This window comes from Myxocyprinus asiaticus, chromosome 40 (assembly GCF_019703515.2).
Source record: "Myxocyprinus asiaticus isolate MX2 ecotype Aquarium Trade chromosome 40, UBuf_Myxa_2, whole genome shotgun sequence".
Classification (NCBI taxonomy): domain Eukaryota; kingdom Metazoa; phylum Chordata; class Actinopteri; order Cypriniformes; family Catostomidae; genus Myxocyprinus; species Myxocyprinus asiaticus.
In genome coordinates, this window is record NC_059383.1 from 14,463,906 (window position 1) to 14,482,934 (window position 19,029).

The following is a 19,029-nucleotide window of genomic DNA, read 5'->3' on the forward strand; positions in this document are numbered from 1 at the left end:
AGAGGACAGGAGTGTCCCACACATGCAGATGTAGTAATTAGGCCTAGATTAGAACATCTTGACATTTTTTGTGCACAATACATTTTTTTAAAACAAAAAAGTCTTTTAGAATAAAATTCAGATACCATACCCATTCAGAAAGAACTTTAAGTAGAGTCTGTGTTTAACAGCTTGTGTTTACAGATGGTGTTGTTCAAGGATAGCCAGAAAGCAAGAAGGATTTGAGATAAATTCGAAATTCTTAAAAAATTAGTTAGGTGCTCCTCTGATCTACTATGCTTAATAACTATGTTTTGCTTAGGTGGAATTGGTGATAGTATTACATTACCTAGGGCCAAACCATTAAACCCCCCAGGTAATTAATACCTTTCCTATTAATATTACTGTCTCAATATATTCAAATAAGCAGGTGCTTTGCTGCTGATACTGTGCTGCTGATGAACTTTGTTTAATAACAATTTTAATAACCCTGGATGCTTTTATAATTATTTTTTAATAATTATTTATATTTTATTGTAGGCATTGGAGGTGGTGCCATTGCTGGACGTGGAGATACGCCAGGTACTATTGAAGGAGGACTTGGAAGTGTAGGTGTAGGTCCAGGTGGGGTTGGTGGAGGGCCAGGTGTATCAGCAGGAGTAGGCGGGGTTCCAGGAGGAGTAGGTGGGGTTCCAGGAGCAGTAAGCGGAGTTCCAGAAGGAGTAGGCGGGGTTCCTGGAGGAGTAGGCGGGATTCCAGGAGCAGTAGGCGGGGTTCCAGGAGGAGTAGGCGGGGTACCTGGAGGAGTAGGCGGAGTTCCAGGAGGAGTAGGCGGAGTTCCAGGAGGAGTAGGCGGGGTTCCAGGAGGAGTAGGTGGAGTTCCAGGAGGAGTTGGTGCTGGACCAGGAGGAGTTAAACCTTCTAAAGGTTATTTGCATTGAAAATCCTGACTCTGTAAAATGTGCTCATGTACTTTGTTAGCTTTCTCTGTGTATATATGTAAACATGAGGAATGTAGGTAATATATTAAAATCAAATTGTTTATTATAAGTTTATGGTAGCGCAGGTGGAACAGGAGGAGTGGGTGGAGCTGGACTTCTGCCTGGAGGTGGTGGTCTGCTACCAGGAGGTATAGGCGCAGGAGTTGGAGCACAGAAACCAGGCAAAAGTAATTAAAGCATTGATTAGCTCGAGACATTTTATTGTTTAACTTAATACAGTTAAACATAATTTAAATTTGAAAACTAAACTTAACTGAACATAGTTTCTGTAGTTCAACTGGTAGGGCATGGCACTAGCAACACCCAAGTCATGGGTTTGATTATCAAGGAACTCGTATACTAATCAAATGTCTACTTTAAATATACTGATAAAATGTATACCTTAAATGCACTGTAAATTGCTTAACATAGTCTGCTAAATGCATTAGATCAGATTACTTAAAAGTGCACTAAAATAACTTCAGATTGATATTAAAGTCAACATATTGTAAACTTAATGCAAACAGCTTAATACTTACAATAAGACTGTAATTAGCTTGTCTCAGTGGATAAGGATGTATAAATCTGTTGTAGGTTATGGTGGAGTTGGAAGTTTAGGAGCTGGTGGTATCCTGCCAGGGACTGGTAAGTTTTCTTCAGTTATTTTCTGCTAAAAGAACAAACAGAAAAAAAAAATCTACCTTTTTTGTGCTACAGGTCTCAGATTTCCAAGTGGGGCTGCAGTGGGCAGCAAACCAGGAAAAGGTGTCAGACAGTATTATTGCTAATCCACTACTCTTAAAATAAAAATGCAAGGAAGATTATTTTAAAATAATTTCTTGATCACTTCTGTGAAAGTTTATGGGGCAGCAGGTGGGCTTGGTGGCCCAGGCAGATATGGAGCAGGACCTGGTGGCTATGGGGCTGGACCAGGTGGATACGGTGGAGGACCAGGTGGTGCTGGTGGACTTGGAGGGACCGGACTTGGTGGTAAGTTTCTAAAGTGTTTACAAATGCTGGATTTCCCTCATAATTTCAAACATAAAATTCAGTTTCTTTTTTACTATAGACACTTTTATACAACTTATTGTTTTTTTACATGTTTAATATTTAAATATTTTTGGTTTTAAGGGCTTAGTTATGGCCCTGACACAATAAAGCCATCTAAAAGTATGTACAGTAAATTCAGTCAACACTTGTGTAGGCTAGAAACAACTAATAATAAACCTCTGGTTAATTTTGTTGTGGTACCAGGCTATGGAGGAGCTGGAACACTAGGTGGGGCTGGAAGAGGAGGTATTGGTGGAGGTCCTGGAGCCATTAATGGCGGTCTGGGCTTTGGACCAGGAGGTGTTGGGGGAGGTCCTGGAGGACTCGGTGGAGGTATGACAATTTAATATATATCAAGCAAAAATCTGACATTAATGCAATGCAATTTTATTATAAAATTATGCTGGAAAAATTTTTTTGGTTAGATGATAGGTAATTATTATTTGTATTTTTATATACAATCTTTTAAAGCACTTTTACATATTCACAACAAAACCATAAACATTTACAACCACAATAAGATAAATAATAATTGTTATTATTATAATAACAAAAAGAGAAGACCTGTGACCAGGCAGACGAGGAATAAGGATGTAAACGCAGCTTAATGAAGCAAAAGAAACAAGGCAACTCAGAATAAAAGGAAATTAAACAAAACACAGGGAACCAGGCACAGAACATGACAACACATGTGAAGACTGACAAAGAAACCAGGGGAAACAAGGGCTTAAATACAAATGGGCAAATAAGGAAATGAGAAACACCTGGGAAAAACAATCAGGGGAAAACCAATCATGAAAAGAAACTACAAAAAGGACTACAAAATTAACAGAAAACAGGAACTAAACAAGAATCTCAAAATAAAATTCTAAGCAAAAACACAGGGAATACGTGACAGAGCCCCCCTTTTAAGGAACGGATTCCAGATGCTCCAAAAACAAAACAAAAAACCAAATTGTCCATGGGGTGTGGGGGAAAAACAGCTAGTTCAGGGGGGCACAAGGGGCAAGGGGAGCAGAGGAACAAGGCAAAGTCAGGGAGGCTTGGAACCAAGGTGGAGACGGAGAGATGGAGAGCCAGGGCGACGCTGCAGGCTCGGAGGACCAAGTAGACCAGAGCAGATCAGGCGGATGGCCAGGAGATCAGAGCAGATCAGGCGGACGGCCAGGAGACCAAGGAGATGACCTCAAGGTGGGGACTGGGTCAGGAATCCTGGGAGGTGGCCGCAGGGCCGAGACAGGGTCAGGAGGCCTGGGAGGTGGCCGTAGGGCCGAGACAGGGTCAGGAGGCGGAGCCGCTGTAGGAGGAGTCTCTGGGGGAGCGGGAGGAGCCGCAGGAGGAATAGTCTCTGGGGGAGCGGGCGGAGCCGCAGGTGGAATAGTCTCTGGGGGAGCGGGCGGAGCCGTGGGAGGCTCGAGGGACTGGGGAACGACCTCTGTGGTCGTGAGCACTGTGGAACGACCTCCGTGGTCGTGAGCACTGGCAGCGACTGGGGAACGACCCCCGTGGTCGTGAGCACTGGCAGCGACTGGGGAGAAGGTGTCCTTTTCCGTCTCCTTTTCCGGACAGCTGGGAGCGTAGTCACGGGAGTGGACGAGGTCACAGGCATGGGCGCTGGCTCGTTGGCCGTGGCAGGTGTGGGCGCTGGCTCATTGGCACTGGCTCATTGGCTGTGGCAGGCGTGGGTGCAGACAGTTTTTGAGGTAGGATCTTCATGGACCTACGCACCGACATTAGTGGCAGATCATACAACTTGGAGACAGGGGCCGTGGAGGGCTTCGAGACAGGGAGCCGAAGATGAAGGTTTTGGCCCGGGGTTCCTGCCATAATCCACTGTATAATGGGGACCGCAAAGTTTCAGAGCCTTCTCCACATATTCACCGAGCGTCCAGCGAGGATCAGCCGGAGGCATCAGTTCCCTCAGTGCACTATTCAGACTGGCCCGGAAGAAAACCACCAGAGAGCGGTCTAGATAGTGCACTTCATTTGCCAGATCTAAAAACTCACTGATGTGATCCTCAACTGGACGGTCCCCTTGTTGAAGGAGTAGAATTCTGACAGCTGCTAGATCCATTCCTTGGTCAGTCTTTCTGTGACGAGGCAGACGAGGAATAAGGATCTAAATGCAGCTTTTAATTAAACAAATGATAAACAAAGTAACTCAGAATAAAATAAAACAAAACACAGGGAACCAGGCACAGAACATGACAAGGGAAACAAGGGCTTAAATACAAATGGGCAAACAAGGAAACAAGGAACACCTGGGGAAAACAATCAGGGGAAAACCAATCATGAAAAGAAACTACAAAGGACTACAAAATTAACAGGAAACAGGAACGGGGAACTAAACAAGAATTTCAAAATAAATGTCTAAGCAAAAACACAGGGAATACGTGACAAGACCCTCCTCCCTACTGTGCCAGAGGAAAAAAATAAAAATTAAAACCACAAACAGGACTTCATACAAAAAGCAAGAGGGTTATTTATTTACGTCCTATTAGTATACTTAAGTCAACTACCGCTGGCCACCTAAATAAATCAGAAAGGGGTACCCAAACCTTAAAAAACATTTCTTCAAACATTTCATATCTATATTTCTCCATATAAAATACACTACTAAATTCCAGCAGCCAGGTCTAAAATTTTGGAATGGTCTCTTTATTTCCAGACCTTTAGAATATTTAATTTTTTATTTATTTATTTATTATTTTTTTTTGCTAATGTCATTTCGTATTTAATTGTCTCGACTTGATAATGACTGTAGGACCCTAGTTTTGGTCAGCAGCATCCCAGGATACCAATAATGGGATCAGGGCGCAAATCAACATTTAGCACTCTAGAATAGAAAAGAAACACCTCAGACCACAAATTATATAGTTTGGGGCAGAACAAAAATAAATGAGCCAGTGTCCCCTCTTCTGATTTACGCAACACAACAAGGTAAAACTGAAGAAAATATAAAGCGCAGCTTAGATTGGTAATTATAAATGACAAGGAAGTAATGCCAAAATACATTAAATTATTTTGCATATCCATCTTCACATAAAATGAACTAAATATATATTTAGGGTAGGCCATAAGTAACTGATATTAATGTTTTTGTTGCTCAGGTCCCAGATATCCAGGTGCAGGTCTGGGAGCTGGAGCTTGGAAGCCTGGAAAATCCGGTTCTGTATATATACATCAACATTTACATTTACATTTAGTCATTTAGAAAATGCTTTTATCCCAAGCGACTTACAAATGAGGAATAGCAATATGTCATCCAAACATAATGACGTTTACTTCGTAAACATATTTACTATGAAAAAAAAAATCATCCATTTGTCTTGGTAAATGGCACAGATACAGTGTAAGTTCTGAATTTGATGGAATGTTTTCAAAAAATTAAACATTGTGGAATGCTACTTTACTGAGATGAAGATGGAGAAGATGACACTAATGTATTTTACACATTGCTTGTATCACAGGGTATGGCGGTGTAGGTGGAGCTGGAAGTGTGGGAGGTCTTGGAGGAGTCGGTGGGGGTCCAGGAAGTCTAGGAGGAGGTCCTGGACGCCCAGTAGGAACAGGTGGAGGTAAACTATTGTTTAGTATTAAGGATGGATTATTACCTTTTGCATTTAGCATTGTCACTTAAACTGAATTGTATTTCACACTATGTGAAAATAAAATGAAATTTTTAAATCTAAATGTCTTTATTTTGAAATATTTTGGCTGTTCTCAGTTCTCAGGTACCCAGGAGGAGCAGGAACTAAACCAGGTATATTCATCAGTGATTCTGACAATCTGTCTCATTGACTGAATGAGTATATAAAGGCTGTAATATCCCTCCTTATTTGTTAGGTTGCTTGATGGATAGATTATACTCATTTCCTTTTTTATTTGATCCATGTCCTCTTTTAAAGGTTTTGGCACAGGTGCATTGAGTGGTCAAGGTTATCAGCCAGGTGAGCCAATACATCATTCCTATATTGTCCTTTTACGCCTTCTGTTGATTGCATATTTAAAGAGGTTTTGAAAGAGCAGATGTCAGTTGCATCTGTTTATCTTGCAGGTGGTGTAGTGCCAGGATATGGAACTGGTGTTGGTCCTGGCGGTGGATATCAACAAGCATATCCAGGTAATGAAGACAAAACCTGATCCTCAAAACTTTCATCACATTTTTCATTCAAGTGTTCTATTGCGAAATATTATGTCTTAACAAAAAATTTCGTAGGACGAACCCAACAACACTCTTGTTCCTTATAATTCAAAACAAAGGACGAATATTAGTTTAGGGTATCAATTTTTGAATTTAATTAATCAATTGCTGTAGTTGGTTTAGAATTATTAATAAGTCCTTTTCACATTATATTGTAGGCTATGGAGGTACTGGTGCGGGGGGACCTGGAACCGCACCACTTACACCTCAACAATGTAAGAAATGCCACTATTACAGCACGGCAAACACATTGTTCATTAATATTTACACTACTACATCAGACAGTCAAAAGAAAGACTTACAGATTGGGATAAAGCGATCTATTATCCACATCCTTATGGTTTTTATGCCTATATGTATTTATTGCATTTAAATTAGTCTTCTATGGTTTTGTTTTGTTTTGAACAGCAAAAGCAGCCAAATATGCAGCTCTTCAAGGCTTTCTAGGTGCAGGAGGCTACAGAGGTACAGATATAAATGCACTTCTCTCAAATCCCATAATTTTTCCAACACTTAGCAGCAAAAACTTATGTTAAAACATTGACTTTTGAGTCAATTTCAATACACAACCTGTAGTTTACTATTGCATTAGAGCATTTTCATCTTTTACACTCTCAGAAATGCTTTCCCCCATAGACTTCCATTGTAAATGCATTAATGTAAACTTCAGATAGAGCTTAAAGGAATAGTTCACCCTCACCCTCATGTCATTCCAGATGTGTATGACTTTCTTTCTTCTACTGAACACAAATAGAGATTTTTAGAGGAATATCTCAGCTCTGTAGGTCCATACAATGCATGTGAATGGTGACCAGACCTGCGAAGCTCCAAAAAGCACATAAAAGCAGCATAAAAGTAATCCATAAGACTCCAGAGGTTAAATCCATGTCTTCAGAAGCGATATTATAGGTGTGGGTGAAAAACAGATCAATATTTAAGTCCTTTTTTACAATAAATTCTCCTCCCTGCCCAGTAGGTGGTGATATGCACGAAGAATGTGAATCACCAAAAACAAAAGAAGAATGTGAAAGTGAAGGTGAAAGTGGACATTTGTAGTAAAAAAAGGACTTAAATATAATCTGTTTCTCATCCACATCTATCATATCGCTTCTGAAGACATGGATTAAACCACTAGAGTCGTATGAATTATTTTTACAGTGTCTATTTTCACCCCAGTGTAAATAGCATCTGCCACACAGTGCAGCTATTTGCACCCCAATAGTATGGTGGAACCACAGAAATATACGACAAACTAATCAATAGATGTCGCTGCAGCGGTATGGGGTGTAAAGTCAGTGTGTGAATAAGCTCTTTTGTCCGAGTGACCGTGGTTCGAATCCGTGTTCTGTCTCACTCTTTTCCCCATCTGATTTCCTGTTTCCACTCTTAATATTTCCTTTAATACTAATTAAAATAATAGATAAAAATGAATATAATTGTTGATTTCATCACAGTGATTTGGCCACTGTGAAGGTCGGAGAGTGCAGAGAAGGGTTTGATCCGGAGGCGGGTTCTGTCGATCGCACTTGTTCCCGCATGAAACCATGGTTCTGTAGTAAAACCAAGGTTATTTTTTCTAAGGTAAAGTTAAGGTTAGGTTTAGGGGTAGAGGTTAATGTCGTGTATCTGTCGGGTTTCTAAATAAACACAATTTACACACTGCAGTGATGTCCATACTGTATGTTCATATTTAAATATGGGTGCAAGTAGTATCTACCATTATTTGCACCAGGGTTGGGATGCTGCCTTTATATGCTTTTTGGAGCTTCAAAGTTTTGGTTCCATTTCACTTGCATTGTATGGACCTACAGATCTGAAATATTCTTCTAAAAATCTTTGTTTGTGTTCAGCAGAAGAAAGAAAGTCATTTACATCTGGGATGGTGTGAGAGTGAGTAAATGATGAAAGAATTTTCATTTTTGGATGAACTAATCCTTTAAATTGTTTTGAACAAATTTTTTTTAGTAGTGGTGATGGTGACTTAGCTGTGTTTTTTCCTGTAGGGGGCGCAGGATGTCAAGGCAAATACTGCGGAAGGAGAAGGAAGTGAGATTCCAGCGGAAAGATGTGACCTCATAAACAAGTGGTGCTACTGCCTGATCTCAAATGCACTTTTTTTTTTTTTTTTTTTTTTTTTTTTTTACAGTTGATTAAAAAAGTGCCTCGTATAATATGTGAGAGAGATTTGCAACATTAAGTATTTTTTACCTATATGATTATGTGTGACCTGAACAGGTGTGATGTGAACCTCACAGGGCACTCTTTGCACTGCCTACGGTCCCTTTACTTATTAACCATGTCACTATAAATTTCCTTTACAAATGATAATGTTTAATCAAGTTTTCCCAAATCAGTTAATGTTACATTCTAACACATATTAAACCCAGCTTTGCATAACATTATGGTTGGGTGAGTTGCTCACACTCATTTCAGTAGCTGTATATTCAGACATATGTCATCTTGGGACGTGTCGCTGCTATTTCAGGATGAACTGTGTCAGTGGAGGAAGCAGTGTCATTAAGCTACTGTACTGTATATGTTTTAGCCACCTTTTCAAACACTATGCACTTCTCTCTGCTATTATAAAGTAAAAGAGGCCTCCTCTCTTTACAACTGTTTGCGTATGAGTGCATGACTCATTTAATTTTATAGTTTTTTTTTTTTTCAAGAGCTTCATACGGTGAAATAAGTCATACAAAGAAATGGGATGCAAAATCGTTGTCTTTTTGTAACTGCTGCATTTGACAGTACCGGCTGAGACAGTTTATAAGTACTGAGGATTACAAGCTGTCTTCAAAGATACCTCAGGAACTTGAAGCAGTTTCTTTTATTCTGACCCTAGTAAAACCTTGTTTGTTTAATGTTTTAAATTATGTTAAAGGGATAGTTCACACAAAAATGAAAATTCTCTCATCATTTAATCACCCTCATGCCATCCCAGATGTGTATGACTTTCTGTCTTCTGCAGAACACGAATGAAGATTTTTAGAAGAATATTTCAGCTCTGTAGGGCCATACAATGCAAGTGAATGGTGACCAAAAATTTGAAGAAACAAAAAGCACATAAAGGCAGCTTAAAAGTAATTTATATGACTCCAGTGGTTTAATCCGTGTCTTCAGAAGCAATATGATGGGTGTGTTTGAGAAACAGATCAATATTTCAGTCCTTTTTTATTATAAATCTCCACCTATGACCAACCTGACCAGTTAGTGGTGATATGCACGAAGAATGAAAAGAGAAAGTGAAGATTAATAGTAAAAAAAGACTTAAATATTGAACTATTTCTCACCCACACCTATCATATAGCTTCTGAAGACATGGATTAACTTGAGTCTTATGGATTACTTTTCTGGCTTTATGACCTTTTTGAAGCTTCAAAGTTTTGTTCACCATTTACTTGCATTGTATGGACCAACAGAGCTGAGATATTCTTCTAAAAAAAATCTTAATTTGTGTTCAGCAGAATTAAGTCATACACATCTGGGATGCCATGAGGGTAAGTAAATGATGAGTAATTTTTCATTTTTGGGTTAACTATCCCTTTAATGTTGTTTTGTAAGGATGCATTTAACCTATAGTAACTAGTTTTGGTGTTTGTAAGCAATGTTTGTTGTGAATAGTGTATCTGTGGTTGTATAAGTGCTATAACTATGATTTCATATGTGACCTGAACGTTTGATAATGGCAATGCATCGAGCGAATCTTTTCACATTGTTTACCTTGCACTTCACTTTTGTGCACTTGTTACTTTGAATTTTGTGAATTTTCCTCCAGTTCACGTTTTTTTATGACCTTCAATTTTACCCTTTATCCATCATACATTAAATAATTTGTAAAAACTTAATAAATCTTTTAATCTTTTTTGTTTCCATGTACAATACTGTGTAAATCTACCCTTCTTAAATGCACAAAAGGGGCACTAATTAATGACACACAAAAGGGTCAGAAATAGCTGTTTGGATCCACTCTACTTGCATGGACTTGGCTGACCAGAATCAAATGTTTGGGAAGAAGATCCTTTCAAAATTTCACTTGAATACACTTACACTAAACCTCCCTTCATGAAAAGAGTTTGATTGAAATGCAGGTCTCTGTCTGGTCATGTAGTTCCTGAGGGCCATCTGCAGGAAACACTGGTTGGGTAACTCTATCCTCTGACTGTGCATTCATCCTGCCTACTAAAGCAGTCTGAAGGTGGGCTAAAGTTAGAAGGAGTGGGAGCGATCAGAGATTCATAGTTCTTCCAGACTTGGTAGGAAGTAAGTGCAGTGCAGCTCTATGCATCATTTGCATATATGAAAGGAAACCATTACTATCAGATAAACAATTGGACATTAGTCTGTTTGCAACTGTTATCCTGAGTTTCCTCTCCTCGCATTACATTTACATTTACATTTATTCATTTGGCAGACGCTTTTATCCAAAGCGACTTACAAGAGAGGAAAACATAAGCGAATCATCTTAGGAGACAGTGGTATGAAAAGTGCTGTATTACAAAGTATCACTAGCATCATTCAAAATAGAATAAAGTGCAACAATTTTGTTTTTATTATTTATTTTTTTTAATGACTGGTTAAGTGCTCATGGAAAAGATGTGTTTTTAGTCGTTTTTTGAAGACAGAGAGTGAGTCAGCTTCACGGATGGAGTTGGGAAGGTCGTTCCACCAACGTGGTATGATGAAGCTGAAAGACCGGGAAAGTGTTTTGGTGCCTCTTTGTGTTGGTACAACAAGGCGACGTTCCTTAGCCGACCGCAGACTTCTAGTGGGGGCGTAGCACTGTTCTGTATGCCAGCATCAGATCCTTGAATTTGATACGTGCATCAACCGGTAGCCAGTGGAGAGAGACGAGGAGTGGTGTAACATGTGCTCTCTTTGGTTCGTTAAAGACCAGACGTGCTGCTGCATTCTGGATCATTTGGAGGGGTCTAGTTGCACATGCAGGGAGGCCTGCAATGAGAGCGTTACAGTAGTCCAGTCTAGTTATGACAAGTGACTGGACAAGCAGTTGTGTGGCATGTTCAGAGAGGAAGGGTCTTATCTTCCTGATATTATAGAGTGTAAATCTACATGATCTTGCGGTCTTTGAGATGTGGTCTGTAAAATTTAGTCTGTTGTCGATGGTTACCCCTAGATTTCTGACCGATTTGGAAGGCGTTACTGTAGTTGCACCCAGCTGCGCGGTGATGTTGTGTTCAACATCAGGGTTGGCTGGAAAGACAAGGAGTTCAGTCTAGGCTGGGTTGAGTTGCAGGTGGTGCTCCTTCATCCAGGCCGAGATGTCTGCCAGGCAGGCAGAAATTCGAGCAGTCACCGTGGTGTCGTTGGGCTGGAAAGACAAGTAGAGTTGCGTGTCATCAGCGTAACAGTGGTAAGAGAAACCATGTGCTTGAATGATGGGTCCCAGTGATGTTGTGTATATAGAGAAGAGAAGTGGCCCAAGCACTGATCCCTGAGGTACCCCAGTAAGTAGCTGATGTGGCTTGGATACCTCACCTCTCCAGGCTACCTTGAAGGACCTACCTGAGTGATAGGAATTAAACCAGTCAAGTACAGTTCCTGTGATGCCCAGCGAGGAAAGGGTAGAGAGTAATATCTGATGGTTGACTGTGTCAAAGGCTGCAGAAAGGTCCAGCAGAATCAGGACAGATAATCTGGATTCAGCTTTCGCTTGTCTCAGCGACTCAGTGACAGACAGCAGGGCAGTCCCGGTGGAGTGTCCACTTTTAAAGCCTGACTGATTGTCATCCAGCAGCTTGTTCTGTGAGAGATAGGCAGAGATTTGATTGAAAACTGCCCTTTCAAGTGTTTTTGCCATGAATGGTATGAGAGAGACTGGTCTGTAGTGTTCTAAATGTAGTGGGAAAAGTGCCTGTAAGTAGAGATGTGTTAATTATGTGTGTGAGTGCAGGTAGGATGGATGGAGAAACGGCCTGGAGAAGGTGGGAAGGAATGGGGTCAAGGGAACAGGTGGTGGGGTGGTTGGAGAGGAGGAGTTTAGAGACCTCAGTGTCAGTCAGAGGAGAGAACATGGAGACAGAAGAGTTGCATACAGGAGACATGTGTTTGACAAGGTGTGGTGCTGAGAATGTATTGCTGATGGCTGCAACCTTATTAGTAAAAAATGTGGCGAAGACATCTGCTGTCAGTGATGTGTCAGGCGGTGGAGGGGGAGGGCAGAGAAGTGTGTTGAATGTTCTAAACAAGCTGCGAGTGTCTGTTGTGCTGTTGATCTTGTTCTGGTAATAGGAGGTTTTTGCAGATTTGACATTATCTGAAAAAGTTGCAAGCAGGGACTGATATTTACCTAGATCTGCTGGATCTTTAGATTTCCGCCATCTCCTCTCAGCTGCCCTGAGGTCAGTCCGATGTTCACGAAGGACGTCAGATGGCCAGGGGCTGGGTAGTGTAGCACGTGCTGGCCTAGTGGAGATAGGACAGATGTTGTCTAGACAGGTTGTTAAAGTAGAGCTTAGTGTGTCTGTGGCAGTGTTTACATTAAGCATGGTAAATATATTTTGTGTAGGAAGAGATGTAGAGACAGCACTGGAAAGGCGAGAGGATGAGAGGGAATGGAGGTTACAGTGAAAGGAAACCAATGGTGGAGTCTGTTTTAATGTATTACACTCCTTCCCTCCTCCCCTGAAATGAGTGGGGACAGTAAAAGACTAGTACAGCTCTACCATTGCTGCTATGCTCAAGTCTTGTCGGAGAGGAAAGAAGGCAAGGTAAGCCAGATTGTACTTGTTTTGTTTACTTGTTTATATTTTATCTGAACCCCCCCTCCCCCCCTCCTCTTTCTCTGCAAAATGTGTGGTCTTTAGAGTTGGGTTAAGACTCATTTGGTATGGTGAACAAATGTGTAATTGTGTTTATTAGAATGTTTATAAACAAAAACATAAAACACTTGTTTCACACTAGTCCTGCCCACTCACACTTCTCTATTCAAAATCCAATTTTTCAAAGTGATGTAGAGGGATAACATTTACATTTAATTGTAAACATTTAATATAATATATATATTTTGAATTAGTCTTTTTCCTTTGCAAAAGAGATAAACTTGCAAAAAGAAGCATTAAATATGAGTTTGTACTGAAAAAAGTAACTAATTCAAAGCAGTGTTAGTGTTTGACTAGTGAAGGAATTAACAAAAATTAATTAATTAATACCTTTAGGGGTGTAGTGTGTTTTGGGCCAATTTCCAATCGGATTTAATGGTTTGTATAGGATTGTATATGGTTGTAATAGGATTTAAGTGTTTCCATTATAGATTTGTATTGGTCTCTAATGGTATCCACTAGACATAACATGCCACCAATAGAAGCCAACACATTACCAGTACAAACCCATTATAGTTTCCATTAAAACCAATACAATTGCCATTATAACAACCATTAGAATTTCTGTGAGGGTTTCAATTGTTTTTTGTTTTTTCAGCAGGGATATTCAATGTGTCATGGATAAAATCCATTTAACCTGGTCTCATCATAGTACTAAACAACACGTCTTATTAGTCTGCTGTTGTACTCCTTGATGTCTAGGGTTTAAAGGCATCATGGTGTGTCTGTGCATATGTGTGTGTGTACACGTGTGCTTGTATGTAGAATGTACATGTGTTTCTGTAAGAGGTCTGTATAGTGTTAGATGGAAGGATGGAACAGCAGATAACCAACAGATGTGGAACACATGGCAGGAAACACCCCTGGAATTCACTCTAGCTTTTTTTCTTCTCAGTCTTGCTCAATCTTACTCTAACAGCATAAAGCTTCTTTGAATAAACAACATATTCAAGATTTATTCATCCAACTTTACACAGACTAACACTCTCCAAAAAACTTTTATTAAAAAAAAGAAAAGAAATTGTTTTCAGGCTGCATTTGTCAAATTGCTTGTTGTGAAAACTTTATTGTAACTCTCCTGTTTTTATGTTTTTGCAAAAAAGAAAGTTAAGACAACATTTTCAAGATTGCTTAAAAAGATAGTTCACCCCAAAATGACAGTTCTCTCATAATTTACTCCCCCTCATGCCATCCCAGATGTGTATATCTTTCTTTCTTCTACAGAACACAAACAAAGATTTTTAGAAGAATATTTCAGCTCACAATGCACGTGAATGATGGCCAGAACTCAGAAGGTCCAAAAATTCAATAATGACAGCATAAAGGTAATCCATAAATCTTCAGTGGTTTAATCTGCCTTCTGAAGGGATCCAGTTGGTTTTGGGTGAGAACAGACAAATATATTTCCTTTTTCACTGTACATCTTGCCATTGTAGTCTCCAGGCAAGATTATGATTTCAAGCTTGATTACACTTCCTAGTGCTTGACGCATGCGCAGAGTGCTAGATGGCGCTAAGAAGTGTAATCGAGCTTGAAATCATGATTGCCAAGAAGACTATTGTCAAGATGTGTAGTAAAAAAGGAGTTATAAACCAACTGGATCATTTCAGAAGACATGGATTAAACCACTGGAGTTTGATGGATTATGTGTACGCTGCATTTATGTGCTTTTTAGAGCTTCAAATATTTGGTCACTATTCACTTGCACTGAAATGACATACAAAGCTGAAATAATCTTCTAAAAATCTTGGTTTGTGTTCAGCAGAAGAAAGTCATACACATCTGGGATGGCATGGGTGAGTAAATGATTAGAGAATTTTCAATTTTGGGTGAACTGTTCCTTTAAAATATTTGTGTTATTCCTTCAGATTTCTATTGGACATTCATATTGATTATTGAAAAGAAATGTCCAATACCTCCCTCCATTCTCTTTGTGTTTCTCAGTTGAGTTCAAGATAAACTGTACTGGGAAATAATAAATAGGCTGATGTTGCCTTTTCCTTTCATACCTTCAGGTGGCTGGGAAGCATAAATATCATCCAGAGTATTTCCTCTGTGAAAGTTGCAGCATGTACATCGGGGATGGAGATTCATTCACTCTAGTGGATTATACTAATTTATACTGATTGGTTTCAGAAACTAACACAAGAACCATTTCTTATCAAATGTACTCTTGAATGATTATTATAGATCTGCAATTTTGTCTGGTTTGTCTCTTTTAACTGATTTTCGTATTACTCGGGTTCTTCTCATGTAGTAGACCAGAAGGTTTCAATGCAGCATTCGGGAGAGAAATGTTCAACGCTGCCCCATACGGTGACGTTAATGTCATTTCCACCCTCTGCAGAAAGCAGACAAGGTTTATCCTTCACTGTGGAACAGAAAAATCACACGGGCCCTGTGATCAGATTGGCCCAGTGAGACCCACTTTCTAGACAAAAAAAAAAAAAAAAAAAAAAATCACAATGCAACAAATATAGAGCCCATTCAACATTACATTAAATGAATCTTGATTTTTTTATTTTTTTTTCTGCATCTGTGAAACAGCCTGGACTGGAAAAAACTTGAGTCCTGAAGTTAAGCCTTTGATCCATGTTGGAGACAGGATTGTTGATATCAATGGAATCTCTGCTCAGAACATTCCGCTCGATGAGGTAGATCCTGTACCATGATCTCAGATATAATACAGTAGGGGTGTAACGATTCACTCATCTCATAATTTGGTTCAGTTCACGATACTGAACTAGCAGTTTGGTTCATGATTCTTTTTTTTGGGGGGGGGGATTTTTCCCCTTTTCTCCCCAATTCAGCATGCCCAATTCCCAATGGGGGGAAGTCCTTGTGGTGGCATAGTGACTCGCCTCAATACGGGTGTTGGAGGATGAATCTCAGTTGCCTCCACGTCTGAGACAGTCAATCCGTGCATCTTATCACGTGGCTTGTTGAGCACATTACTGCAGAGATCTAGTGCATGTGGAGGCTCACGCTATTCTCCGCAGTATCCACACACAACTCACCAGGCACCCCACCAAGAGTGAGAACCACACATTATACCATGTGTGCCATGCACACAAGTTCTGTGCATGGCAAGTTTTCGTGGTAAATCCAAAGAGACAAACTTTAATACTTCACTTAACACAGTGACATCTTCTCGAGTTTACCTAGTTACAGTGGTGTTACCTAGTTCTACTAATGCTGATGACGTAATCGGACCGCGGTTCGTACCCAAAAAATATGATGTGAACAGAGACCAGGGGTTTCTAAGACTCACTATTAAACGAACTGGGGTTTGGTTCAAGCAAATGAACCAAGTGTGAAAGCACCCTAAAAATCAGCCCAGAAGAGTGCAATGGTGACACCAAATGAAGATATTAGCTAATAATTCTGCTGATTGAAAATACATAATTACAGTATGTTAGATACATTATGCTGCTTACACACTGTCACTGATTACATACATTTAAAATATTTTAAAAGTGTATTTTTCTAAAATAATATTGTCTCTGATTACATCTAAATATTCTTTTCAAAAATACATATTTAATGGAAGTGCATGCTTATCCAGATAAATAATATTAATTTACTGCTTATATCAAATCAGACATGACATTTGACAATAGGATTATATTCCCCCATAGCATTATTATCCACAATATTCGGCATTATATACAGAAGATTAATATGGCACTATCATTAAACCTCTGTAAACTTTCATTTCCTCACGTGCAGTCAGAGCAGATTCACTCTCGCGCTTCAAAAGGACATTAGATCCCTCGCGCTGTAAAGGCACGTCTCTCTGCCTCTCCTGGTGCTGTATTATTTTCACTTTTCAATTTCAGTCATTGCAGGCAGGAAATGTACCCTGTGAAATATTCTCTGAGTAAAAAGTGACAATCCCCGGTCATCCTCATGCTACACCTGTCACTGAATTTCAGCCCAAAGCTCTGCAGCTGAGGGAATATCATGTCATTGGGTTGTTTTGTATTCATTTAATTTATGCATTCGGAACATTTAACGATACACAGCACAATAACGGCTTTTTAGTTCATTCACCAAAACAGTTCCTTCAGCGAATATTAAATAGACATTTACTACTCTATTTCGGACATTTTACAGTCGATAAACTCGTGTCGTGTTTATTTCAACTGTATTTTAGCAGAGCCAGTTGTTTGAGCGGAGTTCATCGTTTATTTACGTTTTGGGGAGAAGCAGCTAGCGCTTAACGTCAGAGCCTATGGATAAATGCTGTGAGTATTTACCACCAATGATTATAGTTAAATAGTTTTAGTTATACGTTTATATAAACAGCAAAAGAGTCTAAACCTTTTATATTTCTTCACTGCAAATACATACAAACTGGCTTTAAACTAGCAAAAGTATGAGGTCGAACAAAGTTCAGCTATTTTGTTCTTGTTTTAACTAGTTTTACATTTTGTTAATGTTACATAATGTTACACAAAAGCTGACTTGACTTTAAAACATCCACGTGTTCTAGTTATAATCATACAAACCGCTGATGTTTTTGAGGGAAACGTCAATTTTCTTAAAGGTGCACTCAGTATTTATTTATTTCTCTCATTAAAAAAGCTTTACTACTAAAGAAATTAATTGTGATTTTATGAATAAAATCATAAACACATGAGATGAAGACTCCAGTCATATCAGTAACCTTATAAAAGCTGTTTTATTCTACATGGAGAGGGTCCCTTCAAGGGGCTGCCATGTTGGAATCATATGACCAGCCGAAGAGCTCCAGAGACTATTTAGTAGAGATTAAGTGCAACTTCTATTAAAGTGAATGGGAGAAACTGGAACACCCAATGATCAACGGATATAGAAAAGAATGTAAAATATAAATGTAAAATGTAAAAAAATTTAAAAGAAATTAAATGTAAAAAGTTACCTTTTTGATATAGACATCGCCTGTCAATCAACTCGAAAACGCACATGCGCATTAGCTATACAAGCCAGCAAAATTGCTGTTTTTTTTTTTTGTTTTTGTTTTTTGCACGATCTGAGGTACATACTTAAGCATAATTTATGATACCAGTGTTGTCGGATTTTACTGTTGATTTGAAATATGTTCTTTGATCATAACCTTGACCAACCATTTTGGAGATTTCAGTCTTTCCCCATTCAAGTAGATAGGAGCTGTACTTGTATGCCACTTTTTACTTTGAAAATAGCTGCCCAGGAGTACTCTGAAGATGGCCACCAAGTGGACTGACTGGGTAAAAAGATTTTGATACCACTCACTTAATCTTAGTAACCGCCCTGTTGTTTGACACTCTCACTTATGAATTAAATTAATCATGGCTGACTGTGAAAAGTAAATTTCTACAATGGCATCAGAAACTAAAAATTCTTAAAAATTGATTTTGAATGATGCTGCATCCACACCGCTAGGTGTCAGTGTAAAAAAGTTACTGAGTGCAACTTTAAATCAAATAAAGTAAATTGCCAATGTAAGAGGTATAGTGATTACTGTGTGCTGTAGACAGGTAATGTGGTGAAGTGTATGACTTTTTAAAATGAATTAACTTTTTGTCTATATCCCGTGCATCATCATCTCTGCACGAAAATCTGCTGTAGGTGGTGAGGTAGGTCAGAAATTATATATTGAGACATAATTTAGTCAAATTTAACAACAGTCATTTCATCATTCTTTGCCATAATCAATTTGCCTTTTCGCTAGTTTTCCAGCATTGACTTGGAAAACTGTGGAATGGAGAGTCTCCTCAAGGATCTTCATCCTGACATTCTTTTTCCTGAAAGCCCTAAAGCAGAGAATGAAGAGGAAAACATACATTCCTCTGACTCATTCTGCTGTTCCTCAGCTCTGCCTGAGTACAGGACGAATCCCACTGGTGATAAATATTTACCTCTGAGACCCAAGAGCCCATGGGGCCGCTTTGACCTCTATGACTCCCCAGCGGTACTGTGAAACATGTTTCTCACACCTGTAATTTCTGAGAAG

General features: G+C 39.3%; 2 protein-coding genes across 2 annotated transcripts in view; both read left to right on the forward strand.

Annotated features, from left to right (window-relative positions):
* The window catches only part of LOC127430515 (uncharacterized PE-PGRS family protein PE_PGRS54-like), a 36,747-nt gene extending 27,575 nt beyond the window's left edge, over window positions 1-9,172 (forward strand). Inside the window, exons 43-56 of the mRNA XM_051680345.1 lie at window positions 520-906; window positions 1,031-1,147; window positions 1,554-1,604; window positions 1,677-1,724; window positions 1,818-1,949; window positions 2,214-2,342; window positions 5,120-5,176; window positions 5,480-5,587; window positions 5,737-5,772; window positions 5,918-5,959; window positions 6,067-6,132; window positions 6,372-6,428; window positions 6,622-6,678; window positions 8,217-9,172. Coding sequence (XP_051536305.1) covers window positions 520-906; window positions 1,031-1,147; window positions 1,554-1,604; window positions 1,677-1,724; window positions 1,818-1,949; window positions 2,214-2,342; window positions 5,120-5,176; window positions 5,480-5,587; window positions 5,737-5,772; window positions 5,918-5,959; window positions 6,067-6,132; window positions 6,372-6,428; window positions 6,622-6,678; window positions 8,217-8,263 — 1,334 coding nt within the window. The 3' untranslated portion in view covers window positions 8,264-9,172. The remainder of the gene's footprint in view (window positions 1-519; window positions 907-1,030; window positions 1,148-1,553; window positions 1,605-1,676; window positions 1,725-1,817; window positions 1,950-2,213; window positions 2,343-5,119; window positions 5,177-5,479; window positions 5,588-5,736; window positions 5,773-5,917; window positions 5,960-6,066; window positions 6,133-6,371; window positions 6,429-6,621; window positions 6,679-8,216) is intronic.
* A 3,665-nt stretch (window positions 9,173-12,837) lies between these two features.
* Window positions 12,838-19,029, forward strand: part of LOC127430804 (septin-4-like) — a 28,219-nt gene continuing 22,027 nt past the window's right edge. The window contains exons 1-2 of the mRNA XM_051680881.1: window positions 12,838-12,941; window positions 15,068-18,987. Of these exons, the coding sequence (XP_051536841.1) occupies window positions 18,778-18,987 (210 nt within the window). The 5' untranslated portion in view covers window positions 12,838-12,941; window positions 15,068-18,777. The remainder of the gene's footprint in view (window positions 12,942-15,067; window positions 18,988-19,029) is intronic.